At 47.9% G+C, this 26,721-nt stretch overlaps 2 protein-coding genes across 5 annotated transcripts in view; one reads left to right on the top strand and one right to left on the bottom strand.

The window, feature by feature from the left end:
* Positions 1 to 11,997: 11,997 nt before the first annotated feature.
* LOC112241238 (proline-rich protein 2) lies at positions 11,998 to 13,574 on the top strand. Its single transcript, XM_042330441.1, has 2 exons — positions 11,998 to 12,147; positions 12,288 to 13,574. Exons 1-2 carry the CDS (start codon positions 11,998 to 12,000, stop codon positions 13,572 to 13,574), a joined length of 1,437 nt encoding a protein of 478 aa, XP_042186375.1.
* Positions 13,575 to 19,344: 5,770 nt separating this feature from the next.
* LOC112236123 (RNA-binding protein 25) overlaps positions 19,345 to 26,721 on the bottom strand; it is a 42,748-nt gene continuing 35,371 nt past the window's right edge. For all 4 annotated transcript variants that reach the window (XM_042330338.1, XM_042330340.1, XM_042330341.1 and 1 more), the window contains exons 15-18: positions 24,432 to 24,742; positions 22,042 to 22,140; positions 19,774 to 19,821; positions 19,345 to 19,441 (exon numbers count right to left, since the gene is read on the bottom strand). In XM_042330338.1, the coding sequence (XP_042186272.1) occupies positions 19,349 to 19,441; positions 19,774 to 19,821; positions 22,042 to 22,140; positions 24,432 to 24,742 (551 nt within the window). In that variant the 3' untranslated portion in view covers positions 19,345 to 19,348. The remainder of the gene's footprint in view (positions 19,442 to 19,773; positions 19,822 to 22,041; positions 22,141 to 24,431; positions 24,743 to 26,721) is intronic.

The raw sequence follows: 26,721 nt of genomic DNA, 5'->3' as shown, positions 1-26,721 counted from the left end.
TACCAGACAGACCAGAAAGTACCAGACAGACCAGAAAGTACCAGACAGACCAGACAATATCAGACAGTAATAGACAGACCAGACAATATCAGACAGTACTAGACAGACCAGACAATATCAGACAGTACCAGACAGACCAGACAGTACCAGACAGACCAGACAGTACTAGACAGACCAGACAGTACTAGGCAGACCAGACAGTACCAGACAGTACCAGGCAGACCAGACAGACCAGACAGACCAGACAGTACTAGACAGACCAGACAGTACTAGACAGACCAGACAGTACTAGGCAGACCAGACAGTACCAGACAGTACCAGACAGTACTAGACAGACCAGACAGACCAGACAATACTAGACAGACCAGACAGTACCAGACAGTACAGACAGACCAGACAGTACTAAACAGACCAGACAGTTTCAGACAAACCAGACAGTACTAGACAATACCAGATAGTTCCAGACAGAAGAGAGGGTACCAGACAGACCAGACAGACAGTACCAGACAGACAAGACAGTACCAGACAGGTCAGACAGTACTAGACAGACCAGAGGGTACCAGACAGTACTAGACAGACCAGACAGACCAGACAATACTAGACAGACCAGACAGTACCAGACAGACCAGACAGTACTAGACAGACCAGACAGACCAGACAATACTAGACAGACCAGAATGTACTAGACAGACCAGACAGTACCAGACAGACCAGACAGTACAGACAGACCAGACAGTTCCAGACAAACCAGACAGTACCAGACAGTACCAGACAGAACAGAAGGTACCAGACAGACAGTACCAGACAGATCAGACAGTACTAGACAGACCAGAGGGTACTAGACAGACCAGACAGTACCAGACAGACCAGACAGACCATACAGACCAGACAGTACCAGACAGACCAGACAGTACTAGACAGACCAGACAGTACCAGACAGACCAGACAGTACAGACAGACCAGACAGACCAGACAGTTCCAGACAGTACCAGACAGAACAGAGGGTACCAGACAGACAGTACCAGACAGATCAGACAGTACTAGACAGACCAGAGGGTACTAGACAGACCAGACAGTACCAGGCAGACCAGGCAGTTCCAGACAGACCAGACAATAGTATACAGACCAGACAGTACTAGACAGACCAGACAGTACTAGACAGACCAGACAGTACCAGACAGTACAGACAGAACTAAACAGACCAGACAGTTCCAGACAAACCAGACAGTACCAGACAGAACAGAGGGTACCAGACAGACCAGACAGACAGACAAGAAAGTACCAGACAGATCAGACAGACAGTACCAGACAGACAAGACAGTACCAGACAGACTAGACAGACTAGACAGACTAGACAGACCATACAGTACTAGACAGACCAGACAGACCACACAGTACCAGGCAGACTAGACAGACCAGACAGACCAGACAGTACCAGGCAGACCAGACAGTACTAGACAGACCAGACAGACCATACAGTACTAGACAGACCAGACAGTACTAGACAGTACCAGACAGACTAGACAGACCAGACAGTACCAGACAGACCAGACGGACCAGACAGTACCAGACAGACCAGACAGTACCAGACAGACCAGACAGACCAGACAATACCAGACAGACCAGAAAGTACCAGACAGACCAGAAAGTACCAGACAGACCAGACAATACCAGACAGTACTAGACAGACCAGACAATACCAGACAGACCAGACAGTACCAGACAGACCGGACAGTACCAGACAGACCAGAGGGTACTAGACAGACCAGACAGTACCAGACAGACCAGGCAGACCAGACAGTACCAGACAGTACCAGGCAGACCAGACAGACCAGACAGTACCAGACAGTACTAGACAGACCAGACAATACTAGACAGACCAGACAGACCAAACAGTACCAGACAGACCAGGCAGTTCCAGACAGACCAGACAATAGTATACAGACCAGACAGTACTAGACAGACCAGACAGTACTAGACAGACCAGACAGACCAGACAATACTAGACAGACCAGACAGTACTAGACAGACCAGACAGTACCAGACAGTACCAGACAGACCAGACAGTACTAAACAGACCAGACAGTTTCAGACAAACCAGACAGTACTAGACAATACCAGATAGTTCCAGACAGAAGAGAGGGTACCAGACAGACCAGACAGACAGTACCAGACAGACAAGACAATACCAGACAGATCAGACAGTACTAGACAGACCAGAGGGTACCAGACAGTACCAGAAAGTACCAGACAGACCAGACAGTACCAGACAGCGCCAGACAGACCAGAGAATAGTATACAGACCAGACAGTACTAGACAGACCAGACAGTACCAGACAGACTAGACAGACCAGACAGACCAGACAGTACCAGACAGACCAGACAGTACTAGACAGACCAGACAGACCAGACAGACCAGACAGTACCAGACAGACCAGACGAACCAGACAGTACCAGACAGACCAGACAGTACCAGACAGACCAGACAGACCAGACAATACCAGACAGACCAGAAAGTACCAGACAGACCAGAAAGTACCAGACAGACCAGACAATATCAGACAGTAATAGACAGACCAGACAATATCAGACAGTACTAGACAGACCAGACAATATCAGACAGTACCAGACAGACCAGACAGTACCAGACAGACCATACAGACCAGACAGTACCAGACAGACCAGACAGTACTAGACAGACCAGACAGTACTAGGCAGACCAGACAGTACCAGACAGACCAGGCAGACCAGACAGTACCAGGCAGACTAGACAGACAGTACTAGACAGACCAGACAGACAATACAGTACCAGACAGACCAGACAGTACTAGACAGTACCAGACAGACTAGACAGACCAGACAGTACCAGACAGACCAGACGGACCAGACAGTACCAGACAGACCAGACAGTACCAGACAGACCAGACAGACCAGACAATACCAGACAGACCAGAAAGTACCAGACAGACCAGAAAGTACCAGACAGACCAGACAATACTAGACAGACCAGACAGTACTAGACAGACCAGACAGTACCAGACAGTACCAGACAGTACTAAACAGACCAGACAGTTCCAGACAAACCAGACAGTACTAGACAGTACCAGACAGTACCAGACAGAACAGAGGGTACCAGACAGACCAGACAGACAGTACCAGACAGACAAGACAGTACCAGACAGATCAGACAGTACTAGACAGACCAGAGGGTACCAGACAGTACCAGACAGTACCAGACAGACCAGACAGTACCAGACAGCGCCAGACAGACCAGAGAATAGTATACAGACCAGACAGTACTAGACAGACCAGACAGTGCCAGACAGTACTAGACAGACCAGACAGACCAGACAGTACCAGACAGACCAGACAGTACTAGACAGACCAGACAGACCAGACAGTATCAGACAGACTAGACAGACCAGACAGACCATACAGACCAGACAGTACCAGACAGACCAGACAGTACTAGACAGACCAGACAGTACCAGACAGACCAGACAGTACCAGACAGACCGGACAGTACCAGACAGACCAGAGGGTACTAGACAGACCAGACAGTACCAGACAGACCAGAGAGTACTAGACAGACCAGACAGTACTAGACAGACCAGACAGTACTAGGCAGACCAGACAGTACCAGACAGTACTAGACAGACCAGACAGTACTAGGCAGACCAGACAGTACCAGACAGACCAGGCAGACCAGACAGTACCAGACAGTACCAGGCAGACCAGACAGACCAGACAGTACCAGACAGTACTAGACAGACCAGACAATACTAGACAGACCAGACAGACCAAACAGTACCAGACAGACCAGGCAGTTCCAGACAGACCAGACAATAGTATACAGACCAGACAGTACTAGACAGACCAGACAGTACTAGACAGACCAGACAGACCAGACAATACTAGACAGACCAGACAGTACTAGACAGACCAGACAGTACCAGACAGTACCAGACAGACCAGACAGTACTAAACAGACCAGACAGTTCCAGACAAACCAGACAGTACTAGACAGTACCAGACAGTACCAGACAGAACAGAGGGTACCAGACAGACCAGACAGACAGTACCAGACAGACAAGACAATACCAGACAGATCAGACAGTACTAGACAGACCAGAGGGTACCAGACAGTACCAGACAGTACCAGACAGACCAGACAGTACCAGACAGCGCCAGACAGACCAGAGAATAGTATACAGACCAGACAGTACTAGACAGACCAGACAGTTCCAGACAGTACTAGACAGACCAGACAGACCAGACAGTACCAGACAGACCAGACAGTACTAGACAGACCAGACAGACCAGACAGACCAGACAGTACCAGACAGACCAGACGGACCAGACAGTACCAGACAGACCAGACAGTACCAGACAGACCAGACAGACCAGACAATACCAGACAGACCAGAAAGTACCAGACAGACCAGAAAGTACCAGACAGACCAGACAATATCAGACAGTAATAGACAGACCAGACAATATCAGACAGTACTAGACAGACCAGACAATATCAGACAGTACCAGACAGACCAGACAGTACCAGACAGACCATACAGACCAGACAGTACCAGACAGACCAGACAGTACTAGACAGACCAGACAGTACTAGGCAGACCAGACAGTACCAGACAGTACCAGGCAGACCAGACAGACCAGACAGACCAAACAGTACCAGACAGACCAGGCAGTTCCAGACAGACCAGACAATAGTATACAGACCAGACAGTACTAGACAGACCAGACAGTACCAGACAGTACTAGACAGACCAGACAGACCAGACAATACTAGACAGACCAGACAGTACCAGACAGTACAGACAGACCAGACAGTACTAAACAGACCAGACAGTTCCAGACAAACCAGACAGTACTAGACAATACCAGATAGTACCAGACAGAAGAGAGGGTACCAGACAGACCAGACAGACAGTACCAGACAGACAAGACAGTACCAGACAGGTCAGACAGTACTAGACAGACCAGAGGGTACCAGACAGTACTAGACAGACCAGACAGACCAGACAATACTAGACAGACCAGACAGTACCAGACAGACCAGACAGTACTAGACAGACCAGACAGACCAGACAATACTAGACAGACCAGAATGTACTAGACAGACCAGACAGTACCAGACAGACCAGACAGTACAGACAGACCAGACAGTTCCAGACAAACCAGACAGTACCAGACAGTACCAGACAGAACAGAAGGTACCAGACAGACAGTACCAGACAGATCAGACAGTACTAGACAGACCAGAGGGTACTAGACAGACCAGACAGACCATACAGACCAGACAGTACCAGACAGACCAGACAGTACTAGACAGACCAGACAGTACCAGACAGACCAGACAGTACCAGACAGAACAGAGGGTACCAGACAGACAGTACCAGACAGATCAGACAGTACTAGACAGACCAGAGGGTACTAGACAGACCAGACAGTACCAGGCAGACCAGACAGTACCAGACAGTACCAGACAGACCAGACAATACTAAACAGACCAGACAGACCAAACAGTACCAGACAGACCAGGCAGTTCCAGACAGACCAGACAATAGTATACAGACCAGACAGTACTAGACAGACCAGACAGTACTAGACAGACCAGACAGTACCAGACAGTACAGACAGAACTAAACAGACCAGACAGTTCCAGACAAACCAGACAGTACCAGACAGAACAGAGGGTACCAGACAGACCAGACAGACAGACAAGAAAGTACCAGACAGATCAGACAGACAGTACCAGACAGACAAGACAGTACCAGACAGGTCAGACAGTACTAGACAGACCAGAGGGTACCAGACAGTACCAGACAGTGCCAGACAGACCAGAGAATAGTATACAGACCAGACAGTACTAGACAGACCAGACAGTACCAGACAGTACTAGACAGACCAGACAGACCAGACAATACTAGACAGACCAGACAGTACCAGACAGACCAGACAGTACTAGACAGACCAGACTGTACTAGACAGTACCAGACGGACCAGACAGACCAGACAGTACAGACAGACCAGACAGACCAGACAGTTCCAGACAAACCAGACAGTACCAGACAGTACCAGACAGAACAGAGGGTACCAGACAGACAGTACTAGACAGACCAGAGGGTACTAGACAGACCAGACAGTACTAGGCAGACCAGACAGACCAGACAGTACCAGGCAGACCAGACAGTACAAGACAGTACCAGACAGACCAGACAATACTAGACAGACCAGACAGACCAAACTGTACCAGACAGACCAGGCAGTTCCAGACAGACCAGACAATAGTATACAGACCAGACAGTACTAGACAGACCAGACAGTACTAGACAGACCAGACAGTACCAGACAGTACAGACAGAACTAAACAGACCAGACAGTTCCAGACAAACCAGACAGTACCAGACAGAACAGAGGGTACCAGACAGACCAGACAGACAGACAAGACAGTACTAGACAGACCAGACAGTACTAGACAGACCAGACAGTACCAGACAGTACAGACAGAACTAAACAGACCAGACAGTTCCAGACAAACCAGACAGTACTAGACAGACCAGACAGTACCAGACAGACCAGACAGTACTAGACAGACCAGAGGGTACTAGACAGACCAGACAGGACCAGGCAGACCAGACATTACCAGACAGTACCAGACAGACCAGACAATACTAGACAGACCAGACAGACCAAACAGTACCAGACAGACCAGGCAGTTCCAGACAGACCAGACAATAGTATACACACCAGACAGTACTAGACAGACCAGACAGTTCCAGACAAACCAGACAGTACCAGACAGAACAGAGGGTACCAGACAGACCAGACAGACAGACAGACAAGACAGTACCAGACAGATCAGACAGTACCAGACAGACCAGACAGTACCAGACAGTGCCAGACAGACCAGAAAATACTAGACAGACCAGACAGTACTAGACAGACCAGACAGTACCAGACAGACCAGACAGTACTAGACAGACCAGAGGGTACTAGACAGACCAGACAGGACCAGGCAGACCAGACATTACCAGACAGTACCAGACAGACCAGACAATACTAGACAGACCAGACAGACCAAACAGTACCAGACAGACCAGGCAGTTCCAGACAGACCAGACAATAGTATACACACCAGACAGTACTAGACAGACCAGACAGTACTAGACAGACCAGACAGTACCAGACAGTACAGACAGAACTAAACAGACCAGACAGTTCCAGACAAACCAGACAGTACCAGACAGAACAGAGGGTACCAGACAGACCAGACAGACAGACAGACAAGACAGTACCAGACAGATCAGACAGTACCAGACAGACCAGACAGTACCAGACAGTGCCAGACAGACCAGAAAATACTAGACAGACCAGACAGTACTAGACAGACCAGACAGTACCAGGCAGACTAGACAGACCAGACAGACTAGACAGTACCAGACAGACTAGACAGTACCAGACAGACCAGACAGTACCAGACAGTACCAGACAGACTAGACAGTACCAGACAGACTAGACAGTATCAGAGAGTACCAGACAGACTAGACAGTACCAGAGAGTACCAGACAGACCAGACAGACCAGAGGGTACCATACAGACTAGACAGACCAGACAGTACAAGACAGACCAGACAGTACCAGACAGGTTAGACAGACCAGACAGACTAGACAGACCAGACAGTATCAGACAGACTAGACAGTACAAACAGACCAGACAAACTAGACAGTACCAGACAGACTAGACAGTACCAGACAGACCAGACAGAATAGACAGACTAGACAGTACCAGACAGACTAGACAGACAAGACAGACCAGACAGTACCAGACAGACTAGACAGACCAGACAGTACCAGACAGACTAGACAGACCAGACAGTACCAGACAGACTACACAGACCAGACAGTACCAGACAGACCAGACAGTACCAGACAGACTAGACAGACCAGACAGACTAGACAGTACCAGACAGACTAGACAGTACCAGACAGACCAGACAGTACCAGGCAGACTAGACAGACCAGACAGACTAGACAGTACCAGACAGACTAGACAGTACCAGACAGACCAGACAGTACCAGACAGACTAGACAGACCAGACAGACTAAGACAGTACCAGAGAGTACCAGACAGTACCAGACAGTACCAGACAGACCAGATAGTACCAGACAGACTAGACAGACTAGACAGTACCAGACAGACCAGACAGTACCAGACAGACCAGACAGTACCAGACAGACTAGACAGTACCAGACAGTACCAGACAGTGCCAGACAGACCAGAGGGTACCAGGCAGACCAGACAGACCAGAGGGTACCAGACAGACCAGACAGACCAGACAGACTAGACAGTACCAGACAGACTAGACAGTACCAGACAGACCAGACAGACTAGACAGTACCAGACAGACTAGACAGTACCAGACAGACTAGACAGTACCAGACAGACCAGACAGTACCAGACAGACCAGACAGACTAGACAGTACCAGACAGACTAGACAGTACCAGACAGACTAGACAGACCAGAAAGTCTGCTGCTCCTCCAGACCTACTGTCTTCTCCAGGCTTATTTTTGTTGTGTTTTATATAACTATGAAATGCTCAAAGGCTAATTTCTTTAACATTTATAAAACAAGCATTATCCCTTAGGACTAGCACAGCAGATACTTCCATTGTTTAAGAACAGTGGTGTTGACAACAATTGACCAAATCTCCAGGCTCATCTTTTCAGAATCACAATTTTGAGATAAATATTCTTTAAAGTCACAGAGAGCTATTGTAAGAAACTACATCAGATAATTTTTCAGTTAATATCCATTATTGACATGTTTATATATATATATATATATATATATATATATATATATATATATATATATATATATATATATATATACTTTTAGAGAGTTTGAAATTGGGATCCTTTGCTCCAAACAAGGGCATTTCCAGACTGACATGGAAATAAATAACATTCTATGTATTTAGAAAATTCCCAAAACAAGTATATTCTCTATAAAAAAACATTTTCCATGCCAGACAAGGGTTGTCTTGACTTTCAAGATTCTCTGATCTAATTTCCTGCTATTCTACACATTTTGAAATGAGAAAATCTGCAGTTTTAATGTTAATTTCCTGTTATTCTAAATATTTATTTCATGACTTATGGCGTGTTAATGTGCTATCTGGGGGACCCGATGGAGGGTTAAACTTACACTGGAAGAAAAGAAGAGTGGGCAACTTCATGATTGGTTCCTGTAGAAATGACTGAAAAAGTGGAAACTACAGGTGTCACCACGTTTAAAAACCCCATCTCAAAGTAATACTAAAGTGGGTGTACACACACACGTAACAGATCCAGTGTTAACACCAGTCTCAGGTTTAGCATGTCCTCTAGTGGTTATGAGTGGTAGTACACCAGTCAGGTTCATAGCCTGACCTCTAGTGGTTATGAGTGGTAGTACACCAGTCTCAGGTTCATAGCCTGACCTCTAGTGATTATGAGTGGTAGTACACCCGTCTCAGGTTCATAGCCTGACCTCTAGTGATTATGAGTGGTAGTACACCCGTCCCAGGTTCATAGCCTGACCACTAGTGGTTATGAGTGGTAGTACACCAGCCTCAGGTTTAGCCTGACCTCTAGTGGTTATGAGTGGTAGTACACCCGTCTCAGGTTCATAGCCTGACGTCTGGTGGTTATGAGTGGTAGTACACCCGTCTCAGGTTCATTGCCTGACCTCTAGTGGTTATGAGTGGTAGTACACCCGTCTCAGGTTCATAGCCTGACCACTAGTGGTTATGAGTGGTAGTACACCCGTCTCAGGTTCATAGCCTGACCTCTAGTGGTTATGAGTGGTACGGCCTATTTTCTTTACTGCCAATGCTTCCTATGGAGCATCTTGAGTTCTTCAAGCTGATGACTATTCTGTAGGGACTTGGTGAGAGTCAAGAGGCATTGTTCAAGAGGTTCTGATAGACTCAACCACAACATATTTAATCAAAATCACATTTTTTTATTCATCACAATAATTACAAACAGTAGAATGAAACAAAAATTAATGAAATGAGTCGATACGATACAGCAGCAACATTGATTAATAGTGGAGTTTATCTGGTACAGCAGGAAGACAATTTGTCAGTGGAAGAACAATGGAGTGGCTGTTGAATTGAATTGAATCTACCTGTAGCTGACTACAAGGAAAGAAGAACCCTGACCTCACAGATACATGTGTCTCTGTGGGAGGGAAGGGGGTCCCTCTTAGTTCCACAGCAACCAGTCCCTCTTAGTTCCACAGCAACCAGTCCCTCTTAGTTCCACAACAACCAGTCCCTCTTAGTTCCACAGCAACCAGTCCCTCTTAGTTCCACAGCAACCAGTCCCTCTTAGTTCCACAGCAACCAGTCCCTCTTAGTTCCACAACTACCAGTCCCTCTTAGTTCCACAGCAACCAGTCCCTCTTCACTCCACAACAACCAGTCCCTCTTAGTTTCACAGCAACCAGTCCCTCTTAGTTCCTGTCACGACTTCTACCGAAGGTAACTCCTCTCCCTGTTCGGGTGGCGCTCGGCGTCGCCGGTCTACTAGCCGCTACTGATCCCTTTTTCTGGTTGTTTTGTCTGTGTTCCTTTCCACACCTGGTTTTCAGTTGCTTTGATTTCTGTGGGTATATAGGGCACCTGTTACCTGCCGTAATTCGTGCAGGATTAGACTTGTGTGCATTGCGCTCGATTGTATTTGATGTTTGTTGTTTTTTCACTATTACGCACGTGTATGTAAAGTGTCGGAACTGTGTTTGTTCCTCCGTGCGTTTGCACGAGTTTCTGATTATTCGAGAGCGTAGTTTTGGGATTTTTGTCTGTGCCGTTTTGTATTGATGGACTATATTATTAAACACGCTTCTCAGACATCCCGGCTCTCTCCTGCGCCTGACTCCTACACCTCTCACCAAGACGCATGTTATCACAGTTCCACAGCAACCAGTCCCTCTTAGTTCCACAACAACCAGTCCCTCTTAGCTCAACAACAACCAGTCCCTCTTAGTTCCACAGCAACCAGTCCCTCTTAGTTCCTCAACAACCAGTCCCTCTTAGTTCCACAACAACCAGTCCCTCTTAGTTCCACAACAACCAGTCCCTCTTAGTTCCACAACAACCAGTCCCTCTTAGTTCCACAACAACCAGTCCCTCTTAGTTCCACAACAACCAGTCCCTCTTAGTTCCACAGCAACCAGTCCCTCTTAGCTCAACAACAACCAGTCCCTCTTAGCTCAACAACAACCAGTCCCTCTTAGCTCAACAACAACCAGTCCCTCTTAGTTGTAGAGTGGTTCAACTTGACATAGATTGTACAGTATAGTACATTCCCTGAACAAAAGCAGGATCTAGATTATACAGCTCTATCTGAACAGATGCTGGCAAACATACAGTCCCTTTGATTCATGATGACAGTCCCTTTGATTCATGATGACAGTCCCATTGATTCATGACGACAGTCCCTTTGATTCATGATGACAGTCCCTTTGATTCATGATGACAGTCCCATTGATTCATGATGACAGTCCCTTTGATTCATGATGACAGTCCCTTTGATTCTTGATGACAGTCCCATTGATTCATGATGACAGTCCCTTTGATTCATGATGACAGTCCCTTTGATTCATGACGACAGTCCCATTGATTCATGATGACAGTCCCTTTGATTCATGGTGACAGTCCCTTTGATTCATGATGACAGTCCCATTGATTCATGATGACAGTCCCTTTGATTCATGACGACAGCCCCTTTGATTCCTAAACAGTGAATGATTGAGACATGACGACAGTCCTTTTCCATAGATGCTGAAGACCTAAGGGCTGTTTGGCGGTTCAGAGTTAAGGGGCCAGTTTCCCAGACCCAGGTTAATTAAGACCAATCCTGGACTGAAAAAGAGATTATAAATTGAAAATGTTTTTAGTCCACGCAGCACTGGGCTTTTAATCTGAATGCCGGAAACTGGCTCCAAATGTTCCAGGTTTTATACTAGTGCCCTTCCACAGGGCCCCCACCAAAACCCTTCCCCTCCACAGGGCCCCAACCTCAACCCTTCCACCCCACAGGGCCCCAACCTGCACCCTTCCCTTCCCTCCCACAGGGCCCCAACCAGGACCCCAACCTGGACCCTTCCCATCCACAGAGCCAAACCTGAACCCTTCCCCTCCACAGGGCCCCAACCAGGACCCCCCACACACAGGGCCCCAACCAGGACCCTAACCTGAAACCTTCCACCCCACAGGGACCCAACCAGGACCCTTCCCCTCCACAGGGCCCCAACCAGGACCCTTCCCCACCACAGAGCCCCAACCTGGACCCTTCCCCTCCACAGAGCCCCATCCTGGACCCTTCCCCTCCACAGGGCCCCAACCAGGACCCTTCCCCTCCAAAGGGCCCCAACCAGGACCTTAACCAGGACCCTTCCCTCCACAGAGCCCCAACCAGGACCCTTCCCCTCCACAGGGCCCCAACCAGGACCCTTCCCCTCCACAGGGCCCCAACCAGGACACTTCCCCTCCACAGAGCCCCAACCAGGACCCTTCCCTCCACAGAGCCCCAACCAGGACCCTTCCCTCCACAGAGCCCCAACCTGGACCCTTCCCCTCCACAGGGCACCAACCTGGACCCTTCCCCTCCACAGGGCCCCAACCTGGACCCTTCCCCTCCACAGGGCCCCAACCTGGACCCTTCCCCTCCACAGGGCACCAACCTGGACCATTCCCCTCCACAGGGCCCCAACCAGGACACTTCCCCTCCACAGAGCCCCAACCTGGACCCTTCCCTCCACAGGGCACCAACCTGGACCCTTCCCCTCCACAGGGCCCCAACCTGGACCCTTCCCCTCCACAGGGCCCCAACCTGGACCCTTCCCCTCCAAAGGGCCCCAACCTGGACCATTCCCTCCACAGGGCCCCAACCAGGACCCTTCCCTCCACAGGGCCCCAACCTGGACCCTTCCCCTCCACAGGGCCCCAACCTGGACCCTTCCCCTCCACAGGGCCCCAACCTGGACCCTTCCCCTCCACAGGGCCCCAACCTGGACCATTCCCCTCCACAGGGCCCCAACCAGGACCCTTCCCCTCCAAAGGGCCCCAACCTGGACCCTTCCCCTCCACAGGGCCCCAACCTGGACCCTTCCCCTCCACAGGGCCCCAACCTGGACCCTTCCCCTCCACAGGGCCCCAACCTGGACCCTTCCCCTCCACAGGGCCCCAACCTGGACCCTTCCCCTCCACAGGGCCCCAACCTGGACCCTTCCCTCCACAGGGCCCCAACCTGGACCCTTCCCCTCCACAGGGCCCCAACCTGGACCATTCCCCTCCACAGAGCCCCAACCTGGACCCTTCCCCTCCACAGGGCCCCAACCTGGACCCTTCCCCTCCAGAGCCCCAACCTGGACCCTTCCCCTCCACAGGGCCCCAACCTGGACCCTTCCCCTCCACAGGGCCACAACCTGGACCCTTCCCCTCCACAGGGCCACAACTTGGACCCCTTGTTTGTAAACAACATAATTATAAATGCTGTGTAGACGGTCAACACAGACACTAACAACATGATATTGGGTGGTGGTCTGTTTCCCTGTCTTTCTAATCAAAAAGCACAGAACAGCGCCCCCTTCTGGACGACAGAATTCTCCTCCCTGGATTATACATCATTATACACCATGATCACAGGGGACAGTGTTTATTTTATTCCTCATGTTTGTGAAACTACTGATGGTCAGTGTTCAATAAATGTGTTTCAAACAGTGAATTCTACTCTTTATTATATATAAGAAAGTGAATATAGAGTTATATGTCTTATGTTGTTTATGTTCAGTACTGTCTGGTATGCTTCTGTTTCAGTGTGTTTGAAAGCTTGCACGTGCGTGACCTATATTATGAACCGTTAGTAGTGGCCGGGGGGGGGGACTCAGACTGGCAAATGGAAACTGCATCTCTAGTCCCTGTAGACAGGGTTTAAACACCTCGTGATCTTTAGTCCCTGTAGACAGGGTTTAAACACCTCGTGATCTTTAGTCCCTGTAGACAGGGTTTAAACACCTCGTGATCTTTAGTCCCTGTAGACAGGGTTTAAACACCTCGTGATCTTTAGTCCCCCGTAGACAGGGTTTAAACACTGTGATCTTTAGTCCCTGTAGACAGGGTTTAAACACTGTGATCTTTATTCTCAAACAGTCGTGAAATAACGCTGCATTTGAATCATCACAGAGACTTCAGATTGTCAGAGAGGCGTAATTAAGAGTACGTAACTAGGGTATTGGAGTCATTAAGGGTACGTAACTAGGGTATTGGAGTAATTAAGGGTACGTAACTAGGGTATTGGAGTAGTTAAGGGAACGTAACTAGGGTATTGGAGTAATTAAGGGTACATAACTAGGGTATTGAAGTCATTGGAGTCATTAAGGGTACGTAACTAGGGTACATAACTAGGGTATTGGAGTCATTAAGGGTACGTAACTGGGGTATTGGAGTCATTAAGAGTACATAACTACGGTATTGGGAGTAATTAAGGGTACATAACTAGGGTATTGGAGTCATTAAGGGATATGTAACTAGGGTATTGGAGTAATTAAGGGTACGTAACTAGGGTATTGGAGTCATTAAGGGTACGTAACTAGGGTATTGAGTCATTGGAGTCATTAAGGGTACGTAACTAGGGTACATAACTAGGGTATTGGAGTAATTAAGGGTACGTAACTAGGGTACGTAACTAGGGTATTGGGGTAATTAAGGGTACATAACCAGGGTATTGGAGTCATTAAGGGTACGTAACTAGGGTATTGAGTCATTGGAGTCATTAAGGGTACGTAACTATGGTATTGGAGTAATTAGGGGTACATAACTAGGGTACGTACCTGGGGTATTGGAGCAATTAAGGGTACATAACTAGGGTACATAACAAGGATACTTGAGTAATTAAGGGTACATAACTAGGGTATTGGAGTAATTAAAGGTACCAGGGTATTGAAGTCATTGGAGTCATTAGGGGTACGTAACTAGGGTACATAACTAGGGTATTGGGGTCATTAAGTGTACATAGCCAGGGTATTGGAGAAAATAAGGGTACATAACATGGGTATTGGAGTCATTAAGGGTACGTAACTAGGGTATTGGAGTCATTAAGGGTACGTAACTAGGGTATTGGAGTAATTAAGGGTACGTAACTAGGGTATTGGAGTAGTTAAGGGAACGTAACTAGGGTATTGGAGTAATTAAGGGTACATAACTAGGGTATTGAAGTCATTGGAGTCATTAAGGGTACGTAACTTGGGTATTGGAGTAATTAAGGGTACATAACTAGGGTATTGGAGTCATTGGAGTCATTAAGGGTACGTAACTAGGGTACATAACTAGGGTATTGGAGTCATTAAGGGTACGTAACTGGGGTATTGGAGTCATTAAGAGTACATAACTACGGTATTGGGAGTAATTAAGGGTACATAACTAGGGTATTGGAGTCATTAAGGGATATGTAACTAGGGTATTGGAGTAATTAAGGGTACGTAACTAGGGTATTGGAGTCATTAAGGGTACATAACTAGGGTATTGGGGTAATTAAGGGTACATAACTAGGGTATTGAGTCATTGGAGTCATTAAGGGTACGTAACTAGGGTACATAACTAGGGTATTGGAGTAATTAAGGGTACGTAACTAGGGTACGTAACTAGGGTATTGGGGTAATTAAGGGTATGTAGCTAGGGTATTGGAGTCATTAAGGGTACGTAACTATGGTATTGGAGTAATTAGGGGTACATAACTAGGGTACGTACCTGGGGTATTGGAGCAATTAAGGGTACATAACTAGGGTACATAACAAGGATACTTGAGTAATTAAAGGTACATAACCAGGGTATTGAAGTCATTGGAGTCATTAGGGGTACGTAACTAGGGTACATAACTAGGGTATTGGGGTCATTAAGTGTACATAGCCAGGGTATTGGAGAAAATAAGGGTACATAACATGGGTATTGGAGTCATTAAGGGTACGTAAATAGGGTATTGGGAGTCATTAAGGGTACATAGCTAGGGTATTGGGGTCATTAAGGGCACATAACTAGGGTACGTAACTAGGGTATTGGAGTCATTAAGGGTACGGAACTAGGGTATTGGAGTCATTAAGGGTACATAACTAGGGTATTGGAGTCATCAAGGGTACATAACTAGGGTATTGGAGTCATTGGAGTCATTAAGGGTATGTAACTAGGGTATTGGAGTCATTGGAGTCATTAAGGGTGCGTAACTAGGGTACATAACTACGGTATTGGAGTCATTAAGGGTACGTAACTAGGGTATTGGAGTCATTAGGGTACGTAACTAGGGTATTGGCGTCATTAAGGGTACGTAACTAGGGTACATAACTAGGGTATAGGCTGTCATTACGAGTACATAACTAGGGTACGTAACTAGGGTATTGGAGTCATTAAGGGTACATAACTAGGGTATTGGAGTAATTAAGGGTACATAACTAGGGTATTGGAGTCATTAAGGGTACGTAACTAGGGTACGTAACTAGGTATTGGAGTAATATTGGGTACGTAACTAGGGTATTGAAGTAATATTGGGTATGTAACTAGGGTATTGGAGTCATTAAGGGTACATAACTAGGGTACGTAACTAGGGTATTGGAGTCATTAAGAGTACATAACTAGGGTACGTAACTAGGGTATTGGAGTCATTAAGGGTACATAACTAGGGTATTGGAGTAGTTAAGGGTACGTAACTAGAGTATTGGAGTCATTAAGGGTACGTAACTAGGGTATTGGAGTAGTTAAGGGTACGTAACTAGGGTATTGGAGTAGTTAAGGGTAACTAGGGTATTGGAGTAGTTAAGGGTAACTAGGGTATTGGAGTTATTGGAGTCATTAAGGGTACATAACAAGGGCATTGTAGTCATTAAGGGTACGTAACTAGGGTATTGGAGTCATTAAGGGTACGTAACTAGGGTACGTAACTAGGGTATTGGAGTCATTAAGGGCACGTAACCAGGGTACGTAACTAGGGTATTAGAGTCATTAAGGGTATGTAACTAGAGTATTGGAGTCATTAAGGGTACGTAACTAGGGTATTGGAGTCATTAAGAGTACGTAACTAGGGTATTGGAGTCATTAAGGGTACGTAACTAGGGTATTGGAGTCATTAAGGGTACATAACTAGGGTATTGGAGTCATTAAGGGTACGTAACTAGGGTATTGGAGTCATTAAGGGTACGTAACCAGGGTATTGGAGTCATTAAGGGTACGTAACTAGGGTATTGGAGTCATTAAGGGTACATAACTAGGGTATTAGGGTCATTAAGGGTACGTAACCAGGGTATTGGAGTCATTAAGGGTACGTAACTAGGGTATTGGAGTCATTAAGGGTACATAACTAGGGTATTGGTGTAATGTTACAAGGTTCATTCCCAACTCATTAAGTGAAAAACAGAAAACTTCTTATTTCTACATGTTCAGCTTGAACAAAACTGCACCACTTCAATTTTTTTTCCATTTTTTTTTAAAAGCTTCTTTAATTTCATCATTAGATCACACAGTGGAGCGAATCCTCCAATCAGACGGTACCGACGAGATAAGATACCTTCCTGACAATACTAAACCATAAAGCCCAACGTGTCAGTGAGACGCAGCGGAGCAGACAAAATAATTATGGATAAAAACACACAGCTGAGCTGGCTTTGACAGGCTCTCTCTCACACCAGCTTAGAAACAAACTATTTGGATACCATGCAGTAAGCTTGTGGGCACTTTCACATTCAACACAGTCAAGCTCTCTCTTACAGACACACACACAGCAGCTGTTGTTCTTTACTGATGGAATGGGGTTTTGGGGAGCGGTAGAGGGGGATGAGTGGTAGAGGGGGTGAGTGGTAGAGGGGGTTGAGTGGTAGAGGGGGATGAGTGGTAGAGGGGGATGAGTGGTAGAGGGGGTTTGGTGTGTGGTAGAGGGGGATGAGTGGTAGAGGGGGTATGGTGTGTGGTAGAGGGGGTATGGTGCGTGGTAGAGGGGTTTGGTGCGTGGTAGAGGGGGTTTGGGGAGCGGTAGAGGGGTTTGGGGAGCGGTAGAGGGGGTTGGGGAGCGGTAGAGGGGTTTGGGGAGCGGTAGAGGGGGTCAGTAATAGAGGGGTTTGGGGAGCGGTAGGGGGTTGGGGAGCGGTAAAGGGGTTTGGGAAGCGGTAGAGGGGTTGGGGAGCGGTCAGTAATAGAGGGGGTCAGTAATAGAGGGGTTTGGGGAGTGGTAGGGGGTTGGGGAGCGGTAGAGGGGTTGGGGAGTGGTAGAGGGGGTCAGTAATAGAGGGGTTTGGGGAGCGGTAGGGGGTTGGGGAGCGGTAGAGGGGGTTTGGGGAGCGGTAGACGGGGTCGGAGCGGTGGAGGGGGTTTGGGGAGCAGTAGAGAGGGGGTAGACGGGGTCGGGGAGCGGTAGAGGGGGTAGACGGGGTCGGGGAGCGGTAGAGGGGTTTGGGGAGCGGTAGAGAGGGGGTAGAGGGGGTCGGGGAGCGGTAGAGGGGGTTTGGGGAGCGGTAGAGAGGGGGTAGAGGGGGTCGGGGAGCGGTAGAGGGGGTTTGGGGAGCGGTAGAGAGGGGGTAGAGGGGGTCGGGGAGTGGTAGAGGGGGTTTGGGGAGCTGTAGAGGGGTTTGGGGAGCGGTAGAAAGGGTTTGGGGAGCAGTAGAGGGGTGTTGAGGGGGATTGGGGTAGAGGGGTTGGGGAGCGGTAGAGAGGGGGTAGAGTGGTCGGGGAGCGGTAGAGGGGGTAGGGGGATTGGGGTAGAGGGGGTTGGGGAGCGGTAGAGGGGGTTTGGGGAGCAGTAGAGGGGTGTTGAGGGGAATTGGGGTAGAGGGGGTAGGGGAGCGGTAGAGAGGGGGTAGAGGGGGTCGGGGAGCGGTAGAGAGGGGGTCGGGGAGCGGTAGAGAGGGGGTAGAGAGGGTTGGGGAGCGGTAGAGGGGGTAGGGGGATTGGGGTAGAGGGGGTTTGGAGGCGGTAGAGAGGGGGTTTGGGAGCGGTAAAGGGGGGATGTAGAGGGGGATTGGGAGCGGTAAAGGGGGGTGTAGAGGGGGATTGGGAGCGGTAAAGGGGGGTAGAGGGGGATTGGGGAAGAGGGGGCCGGGGAGCGGTAGAGGTTGTGGGGTAGAGGACTGGTAACAGGCCCATGTTCATAGTCTCGACCCCCTACTGAGTGAGAGGTGTCCGTGTGATCAGTCGATCAGTCAGAGACATAAAGAGACTTGAAGCCGGAGGGAAAAAACTGTCCCTGACAGCAGTAATACTGTAGTAGTACTAGATAGTAGTACTGTAGTAGTACTACTCTTCATTTCCCCAGACCAATCTTCTTGGCCTCCGTTTCGTAGATCAACAGCCTCCACATTTTAACTATGAACACCTCGGCCTCTTCGTCCAGAACCTGCAGGTACAATACATCATTCAGTCAAGTTAGTTAGTGATCTCGTCTCTTAACACTTTTATAACCAACTCAAATGTAGATTTTACATTCATACATTTTTACATTCCATGTTAGTCCTTTAGCAGACTCTTGTCCAGAGCGACAGTTAAGTACATTCATCTTAAAAATAACTGAGGTGAGACAACAACTACACATCTCAGTCGTAGAAAGTCTGAGCGAGTGGAACAAGCTAGAAGTAGCTCATCCGTGTGAACACACGATCACTATTAGTGGTTCAGCCTTGAAGATCGTTCCAATGACCATGTTTAATGATTGGCTAATGATCTACTCACCATGGCAACATCATCCAAGATCCCCTGCGGTGTGCCGTGAGACATGACCTTCAGGAGATAACATAACAAGCTGGTCAGACATCACACCGTGAGACATGACCACTACAGTAGTGAGTCATTTAGCAGACTCTCTGATCCACAACAGTAGTGAGTCATTTAGCAGACTCTCTGATCCAGAGCCACTACAGTAGTGAGTCATTTAACAGACTCTCTGATCCAGAGCCACTACAGTAGTGAGTCATTTAACAGACTCTCTGATCCAGAGCCACTACAGTAGTGAGTCATTTAACAGACTCTCTGAGCCAGAGCCACTACAGTAGTGAGTCATTTAGCAGACTCTCTGATCCACTACAGTAGTGAGTCATTTAACAGACTCTCTGATCCAGAGCCACTACAGTAGTGAGTCATTTAACAGACTCTCTGATCCAGAGCCACTACAGTAGTGAGTCATTTAACAGACTCTCTGATCCAGAGCCACTACAGTAGTGAGTCATTTAACAGACTCTCTGAGCCAGAGCCACTACAGTAGTGAGTCATTTAGCAGACTCTCTGATCCACTACAGTAGTGAGTCATTTAACAGACTCTCTGATCCAGAGCCACTACAGTAGAGTCATTTAACAGACTCTCTGATCCAGAGCCACTACAGTAGTGAGTCATTTAACAGACTCTCTGATCCAGAGCCACTACAGTAGTGAGTCATTTAACAGACTCTCTGATCCAGAGCCACTACAGTAGTCATTTAACAGACTCTCTGATCCAGAGCCACTACAGTAGTGAGTCATTTAACAGACTCTCTGATCCAGAGCCACTACAGTAGTGAGTCATTTAACAGACTCTCTGATCCAGAGCCACTACAGTAGTGAGTCATTTAGCAGACTCTCTTATCCAGAGTCACTACAGTAGTGAGTCATTTAACAGACTCTCTTATCCAGAGTCACTACAGTAGTGAGTCATTTAACAGACTCTCTGATCCAGAGCCACTACAGTAGTGAGTCATTTAACAGACTCTCTGATCCAGAGCCACTACAGTAGTGAGTCATTTAACAGACTCTCTGATCCAGAGCCACTACAGTAGTGAGTCATTTAACAGACTCTATGATCCACTACAGTAGTGAGTCATTTAACAGATTCTCTGATCCAGAGCCACTACAGTAGTGAGTCATTTAGCAGACTCTCTGATCCAGAGCCACTACAGTGGTGAGTCATTTAACAGACTCTCTGATCCAGAGTTACTACAGTAGTGAGTCATTGAACAGACTCTCTGATCCAGAGTCACTACAGTAGTGAGTCATTTAGCAGACTCTGATCCAGAGCCACTACAGTAGTGAGTCATTTAACAGACTCTCTGATCCAGAGCCACTACAGTAGTGAGTCATTTAACAGACTCTCTGATCCAGAGCCACTACAGTAGTGAGTCATTTAACAGACTCTCTGATCCACTACAGTAGTGAGTCATTTAACAGACTCTCTGATCCAGAGTCACTACAGCAGTGAGTCATTTAGCAGACTCTCTGATCCAGAGCCACTACAGTAGTGAGTCATTTAACAGACTCCCAGAGCCACTACAGTAGTGAGTCATTTAACAGACTCTCTGATCCAGAGCCACTACAGTAGTGAGTCATTTAACAGACTCTATGATCCACTACAGTAGTGAGTCATTTAACAGACTCTCTGATCCAGAGCCAATACAGTAGTGAGTCATTTAACAGACTCTCTGATCCAGAGCCACTACAGTAGTGAGTCATTTAACAGACTCTCTGATCCAGAGCCACTACAGTAGTGAGTCATTCAACAGACTCTATGATCCACTACAGTAGTGAGTCATTTAACAGACTCTCTGATCCAGAGCCACTACAGTAGTGAGTCATTTAACAGACTCTCTGATCCAGAGTCACTACAGTAGTGAGTCATTGAACAGACTCTCTGATCCAGAGTCACTACAGTAGTGAGTCATTTAGCAGACTCTGATCCAGAGCCACTACAGTAGTGAGTCATTTAACAGACTCTCTGATCCAGAGCCACTACAGTAGTGAGTCATTTAACAGACTCTCTGATCCACTACAGTAGTGAGTCATTTAACAGACTCTCTGATCCAGAGTCACTACAGTAGTGAGTCATTTAACAGACTCTCTGATCCAGAGCCACTACAGTAGTGAGTCATTTAACAGACTCTCTGATCCAGAGCCACTACAGTAGTGAGTCATTTAACAGACTCTCTGATCCACTACAGTAGTGAGTCATTTAGCAGACTCTCAGGTACAACTCACCTTCGAACAGACAAAGTCCACTAGCGTAGCTTCCTCCTCTCCGATATATTCTATAATCTTCTTGTTGATCCAGGGTCTGATGCGACGGTCCATCAGAGTCTGAGGAGAAGAAGGAGAAGAACAAAAAGGTGGCAGATTTGGTGTTTTAAAAGAGACACGGGAACGACAGTCCCAACTCCGACAACTTTTTTTAATTTTTTATTTTACCCCCCTTATAAAACTTACACACACACACACACACACACACACACACACACACACACACACACACACACACACACACACACACACACACACACACACACACACACACACACACACACACACACACACACACACACACACACACACACGCCCAAATTCATACCGGCGCGATTAAACGGTTAGCCACGGCGCCTCAGAAATATAAAAGGAAGAAATCACATCAACAAGATTCCCCGGGACAAGATGAAAAAAAATTAATGAAAAGGTTTGTGGCTCATTCCGACTGCAACCGAACTCTAATTTACAAAACAAGAGACTTTATTCCAGACCTCGGGACGACTAAGTACAAATCCCCTCCTACAAAGCATAGCTAATAGAGATTATAACACAACATTCAGGTTCTACTTCTCTATCGAACAAGCTGAGTCGACAAAAACATGTTTACAATAGTGGTGGTATATGTACCCCACTTTGGGTGGAGTCTCCTCCTCCTCCCCCTCCTCGCTAAATCACTGCATCTTTATTGCTAGGCAGGAAACTAAAGTGATACGGACAACAAACTGTTCCTTCTCCCTTAAACATGACCTGACCTCGACCCCGCCCCTTAATTAAACGTGACCTGACCTCAACCCCGCCCCTTAATTAAACGTGACCTGACCTCGACCCCGCCCCTTATTTAAACGTGACCTGACCTCGACCCCGCCCCTTAATTAAACGTGGCCTGACCTCGACCCCGCCCCCCAATTAAACGTGGCCTGACCTCGACCCCGCCCCTTAATTAAACGTGGCCTGACCTCGACCCCGCCCCTTAATTAAACGTGGCCTGACCTCGACCCCGCCCCTCTTCATCACTAATACATGACTCTCTCCCCTTATCAATGCCTGCCACATGTGATCGTCCTCTCTAACACTCAGTACATCCTAAGCTTAATTGCACACACTATATACCTTCCTCCTACAGATACCCCATTAACCTCTGGTGTACACTCTCTAAACCATAGCACTCAATATTTCAATAGAATACCTGATAATTCACCCTATTTCAAGTGTAGGAGTTAGAATCCATCACTCTATATTTAGAGAAGAGAGCTCTAGCCTGGGTACCAGTCTGTTTGTGCTATCATCTATTGGGAGTTGAAATGAAACATATCAGGGACCAGGCTAGAAGAGCTCATCCTAAATGAGTCCACAACAGTCTGTTTGATGTAAATCTCAGTAATCTATCCATAAGACCAGGTCCTATAGTCTCTCCACAACCCCTCTTCATCCTTAATGAGTCCACAACAGTCTGTTTGATGTAAATCTCAGTAATCTATCCATAAGACCAGGTCCTATAGTCTCTCCACAACCCCTCTTCATCCTAAATGAGTCCACAACAGTCTGTTTGATGTAAATCTCAGTAATCTATCCATAAGACCAGGTCCTATAGTCTCTCCACAACCCCTCTTCATCCTAAATGAGTCCACAGCAGTCTGTTGATGTAAATCTCAGTAATCTATCCATAAGACCAGGTCCTATAGTCTCTCCACAACCCCTCTTCATCCTAAATGAGTCCACAGCAGTCTGTTGATGTAAATCTCAGTAATCTATCCATAAGACCAGGTCCTATAGTCTCTCCACAACCCCTCTTCATCCTTAATGAGTCCACAACAGTCTGTTTGATGTAAATCTCAGTAATCTATCCATAAGACCAGGTCCTATAGTCTCTCCACAACCCCTCTTCATCCTAAATGAGTCCACAGCAGTCTGTTGATGTAAATCTCAGTAATCTATCCATAAGACCAGGTCCTATAGTCTCTCCACAACCCCTCTTCATCCTAAATGAGTCCACAGCAGTCTGTTGATGTAAATCTCAGTAATCTATCCATAAGACCAGGTCCTATAGTCTCTCCACAACCCCTCTTCATCCTTACCGAGTCCACAGCAGTCTGTTGATTTAAATCTCAGTAATCTATCCATAAGACCAGGTCCTATAGTCTCTCCACAACCCCTCTTCATCCTAAACGAGTCCACAGCAGTCTGTTGATTTAAATCTCAGTAATCTATCCATAAGACCAGGTCCTATAGTCTCTCCACAACCCCTCTTCATCCTAAATGAGTCCACAGCAGTCTGTTGATGTAAATCTCAGTAATCTATCCATAAGACCAGGTCCTATAGTCTCTCCACAACCCCTCTTCATCCTTACCGAGTCCACAGCAGTCCAGTCCAGAGGGTAGTTAAACAGCTCCGGCCTGGCTGTAGGGATCTTCTCAATGAGACTCCTGATGTGTTTCCGTTTCTCCTCTGTGTTTTGTCCTCCCTTCCCTCCAGGTACCTCTGCCCCGTCCAGACCCAAGCTCTTATCATCCTCGCCGTAGTCCAGTGGAACCAGCTTACGTTTACGAGGCGCCTCGTCGGCCTCCTCCTCTCCGAACTTGTTGAAGACGCTGTCGACGTTGGCCAGCTTCTTACGTTTACTCCCAGTGTGGATCTGATGGCTGGGGCTGGCGCCGGCTCCTGGGGACGGGAGAGGGGGAACAAGAGAGAAACAGTGGGTTATAGTGGGGAAGGAGAGAGAGAGAGTGAGAGGGAAGGAAAGCGAGAGAGAGAGAGGGAAGGAAAGCGAGAGAGAGAGAGGGAAGGAAAGCGAGAGAGAGAGGGAAGGAGAGCGAGAGCGAGAGCGAGGGAAGGAGAGCAAGAGCGAGAGCGAGGGAAGGAGAGCAAGAGAGAGAGCGAGAGGGAAGGAGAGCGAGAGAGGGGGAAGGAGAGCGAGAGGGAAGGAATGCGAGAGAGAGAGAAAGAGGGAAGGAGAGCGAGAGAGAGAGAAAGGGGGAAGGAGAGCGAGAGAGAGAGAGAGAAAGGGGGAAGGAGAGCGAGAGAGAGAGAGAGAGAGAGGGAAGGAGAGCGAGAGAGAGAGAGAGAGGGAAGGAAAGCGAGAGAGAGAGAGGGAAGGAAAGCGAGAGAGGGAAGGAGAGCGAGAGCGAGAGAGAGCGAGGGAAGGAGAGCAAGAGAGAGAGCGAGAGGGGAGGAGAGCGAGAGAGGGGGAAGGAGAGCGAGAGGGAAGGAATGCGAGAGAGAGAGAGAGAGAAAGAGGGAAGGAGAGCGAGAGAGAGAGAGAGAGAAAGGGGGAAGGAGAGCGAGAGAGAGAGAGAGAGAAAGGGGGAAGGAGAGCGAGAGAGAGAGAGAGAAAGGGGGAAGGAGAGCGAGAGAGAAAGGGGGAAGGAGAGCGAGAGAGAGAGAGAGAAAGGGGGAAGGAGAGCGAGCGAGAAAGGGGGAAGGAGAGCGAGCGAGAAAGGGGAAGGAGAGCGAGAGAGAAAGGGGGAAGGAAAGCGAGAGAGAAAGGGGGAAGGAAAGCGAGAGAGAAAGGGGGAAGGAGAGCGAGAAGACAAGCGAGAGAGAGAGAGGGAAGGAGAGCGATAGAGAGCGAGAAGGAGAGAGAGGGAAGGAGAGCGAGAGAGAGAGAGGGAAGGAGAGCGAGAGAGAGAGAGGGAAGGAGAGCGAGAGAGAGAGAGGGAAGGAGAGCGAGAGAGAGAGGGAAGGAGAGTGAGAGAGAGAGAGGGAAGGAGAGCGAGAGAGAGAGAGGGAAGGAGAGCGAGAGAGAGAGAGGGAAGGAGAGCGAGAGAGAGAGAGGGAAGGAGAGCGAGAGAGAGAGAGGGAAGGAGAGCGAGAGAGAGAGAGGGAAGGAGAGCGAGAGAGAGAGAGGGAAGGAGAGCGAGAGAGAGAGAGGAAAGGAGAGCGAGAGAGAGAGAGGGAAGGAGAGCGAGAGAGAGAGAGGGAAGGAGAGCGAGAGAGAGAGGGAAGGAGAGCGAGAGAGAGAGAGAGAGGGAAGGAGAGCGAGAGAGAGAGAGAGAGGGAAGGAGAGCGAGAGAGAGAGAGAGAGGGAAGGAGAGCGAGAGAGAGAGAGGGAAGGAGAGCGAGAGAGAGGAGAGAGAGAGAGGGAAGGAGAGAGAGAGAGAGCGAGTTAGTGGGGAAGGAGAGAGAGAGAGAGAGACAGAATGAAAGTGTGTTATAGTGAATGAAGGGCCAAATCGATAAGGCCAGGCGGAGAAATGAAGATGACAACTATTAACTTTTAAATCTATTAGAAGAAAAGTGATGTATCCTTTAACATAAAATGTTCAACTTCTTCAGAAAGTAGTGACACCACTTGACTTTTTCCACATTTTGTTGTGTTACAGCTTGATATTAAAGATCGGGTCACACACACACACACACACACACACACACACACACACACACACACACAATACTTTACAAATTAAAAGCTGAAATGTCTTGAGTCAATAAGTATTCAACCCCTTTCGTTATGGCAAGGAGCCTAAACACATTCAGGAGTAGAAATCTCCTTAATCTGATCACATACTAAGTTGGAGCATGGACAGCGTATGCAATGAGTGTGTTTGACATGATTTTTGAATGACTACCTCATCTCTGTACCCCACATATACAAGCTCCGTGCGTTGACACTTTGGCATCAGTGGTCGGGAAGGAGGGGG

The sequence above is a fragment of the Oncorhynchus tshawytscha genome, linkage group LG11 (genome assembly GCF_018296145.1).
Source record: "Oncorhynchus tshawytscha isolate Ot180627B linkage group LG11, Otsh_v2.0, whole genome shotgun sequence".
Lineage (NCBI taxonomy): Eukaryota > Metazoa > Chordata > Actinopteri > Salmoniformes > Salmonidae > Oncorhynchus > Oncorhynchus tshawytscha.
The sequence above is the reverse complement of the archived record's forward strand: the minus strand, read 5'-3'. Positions and strand labels throughout refer to the sequence as shown.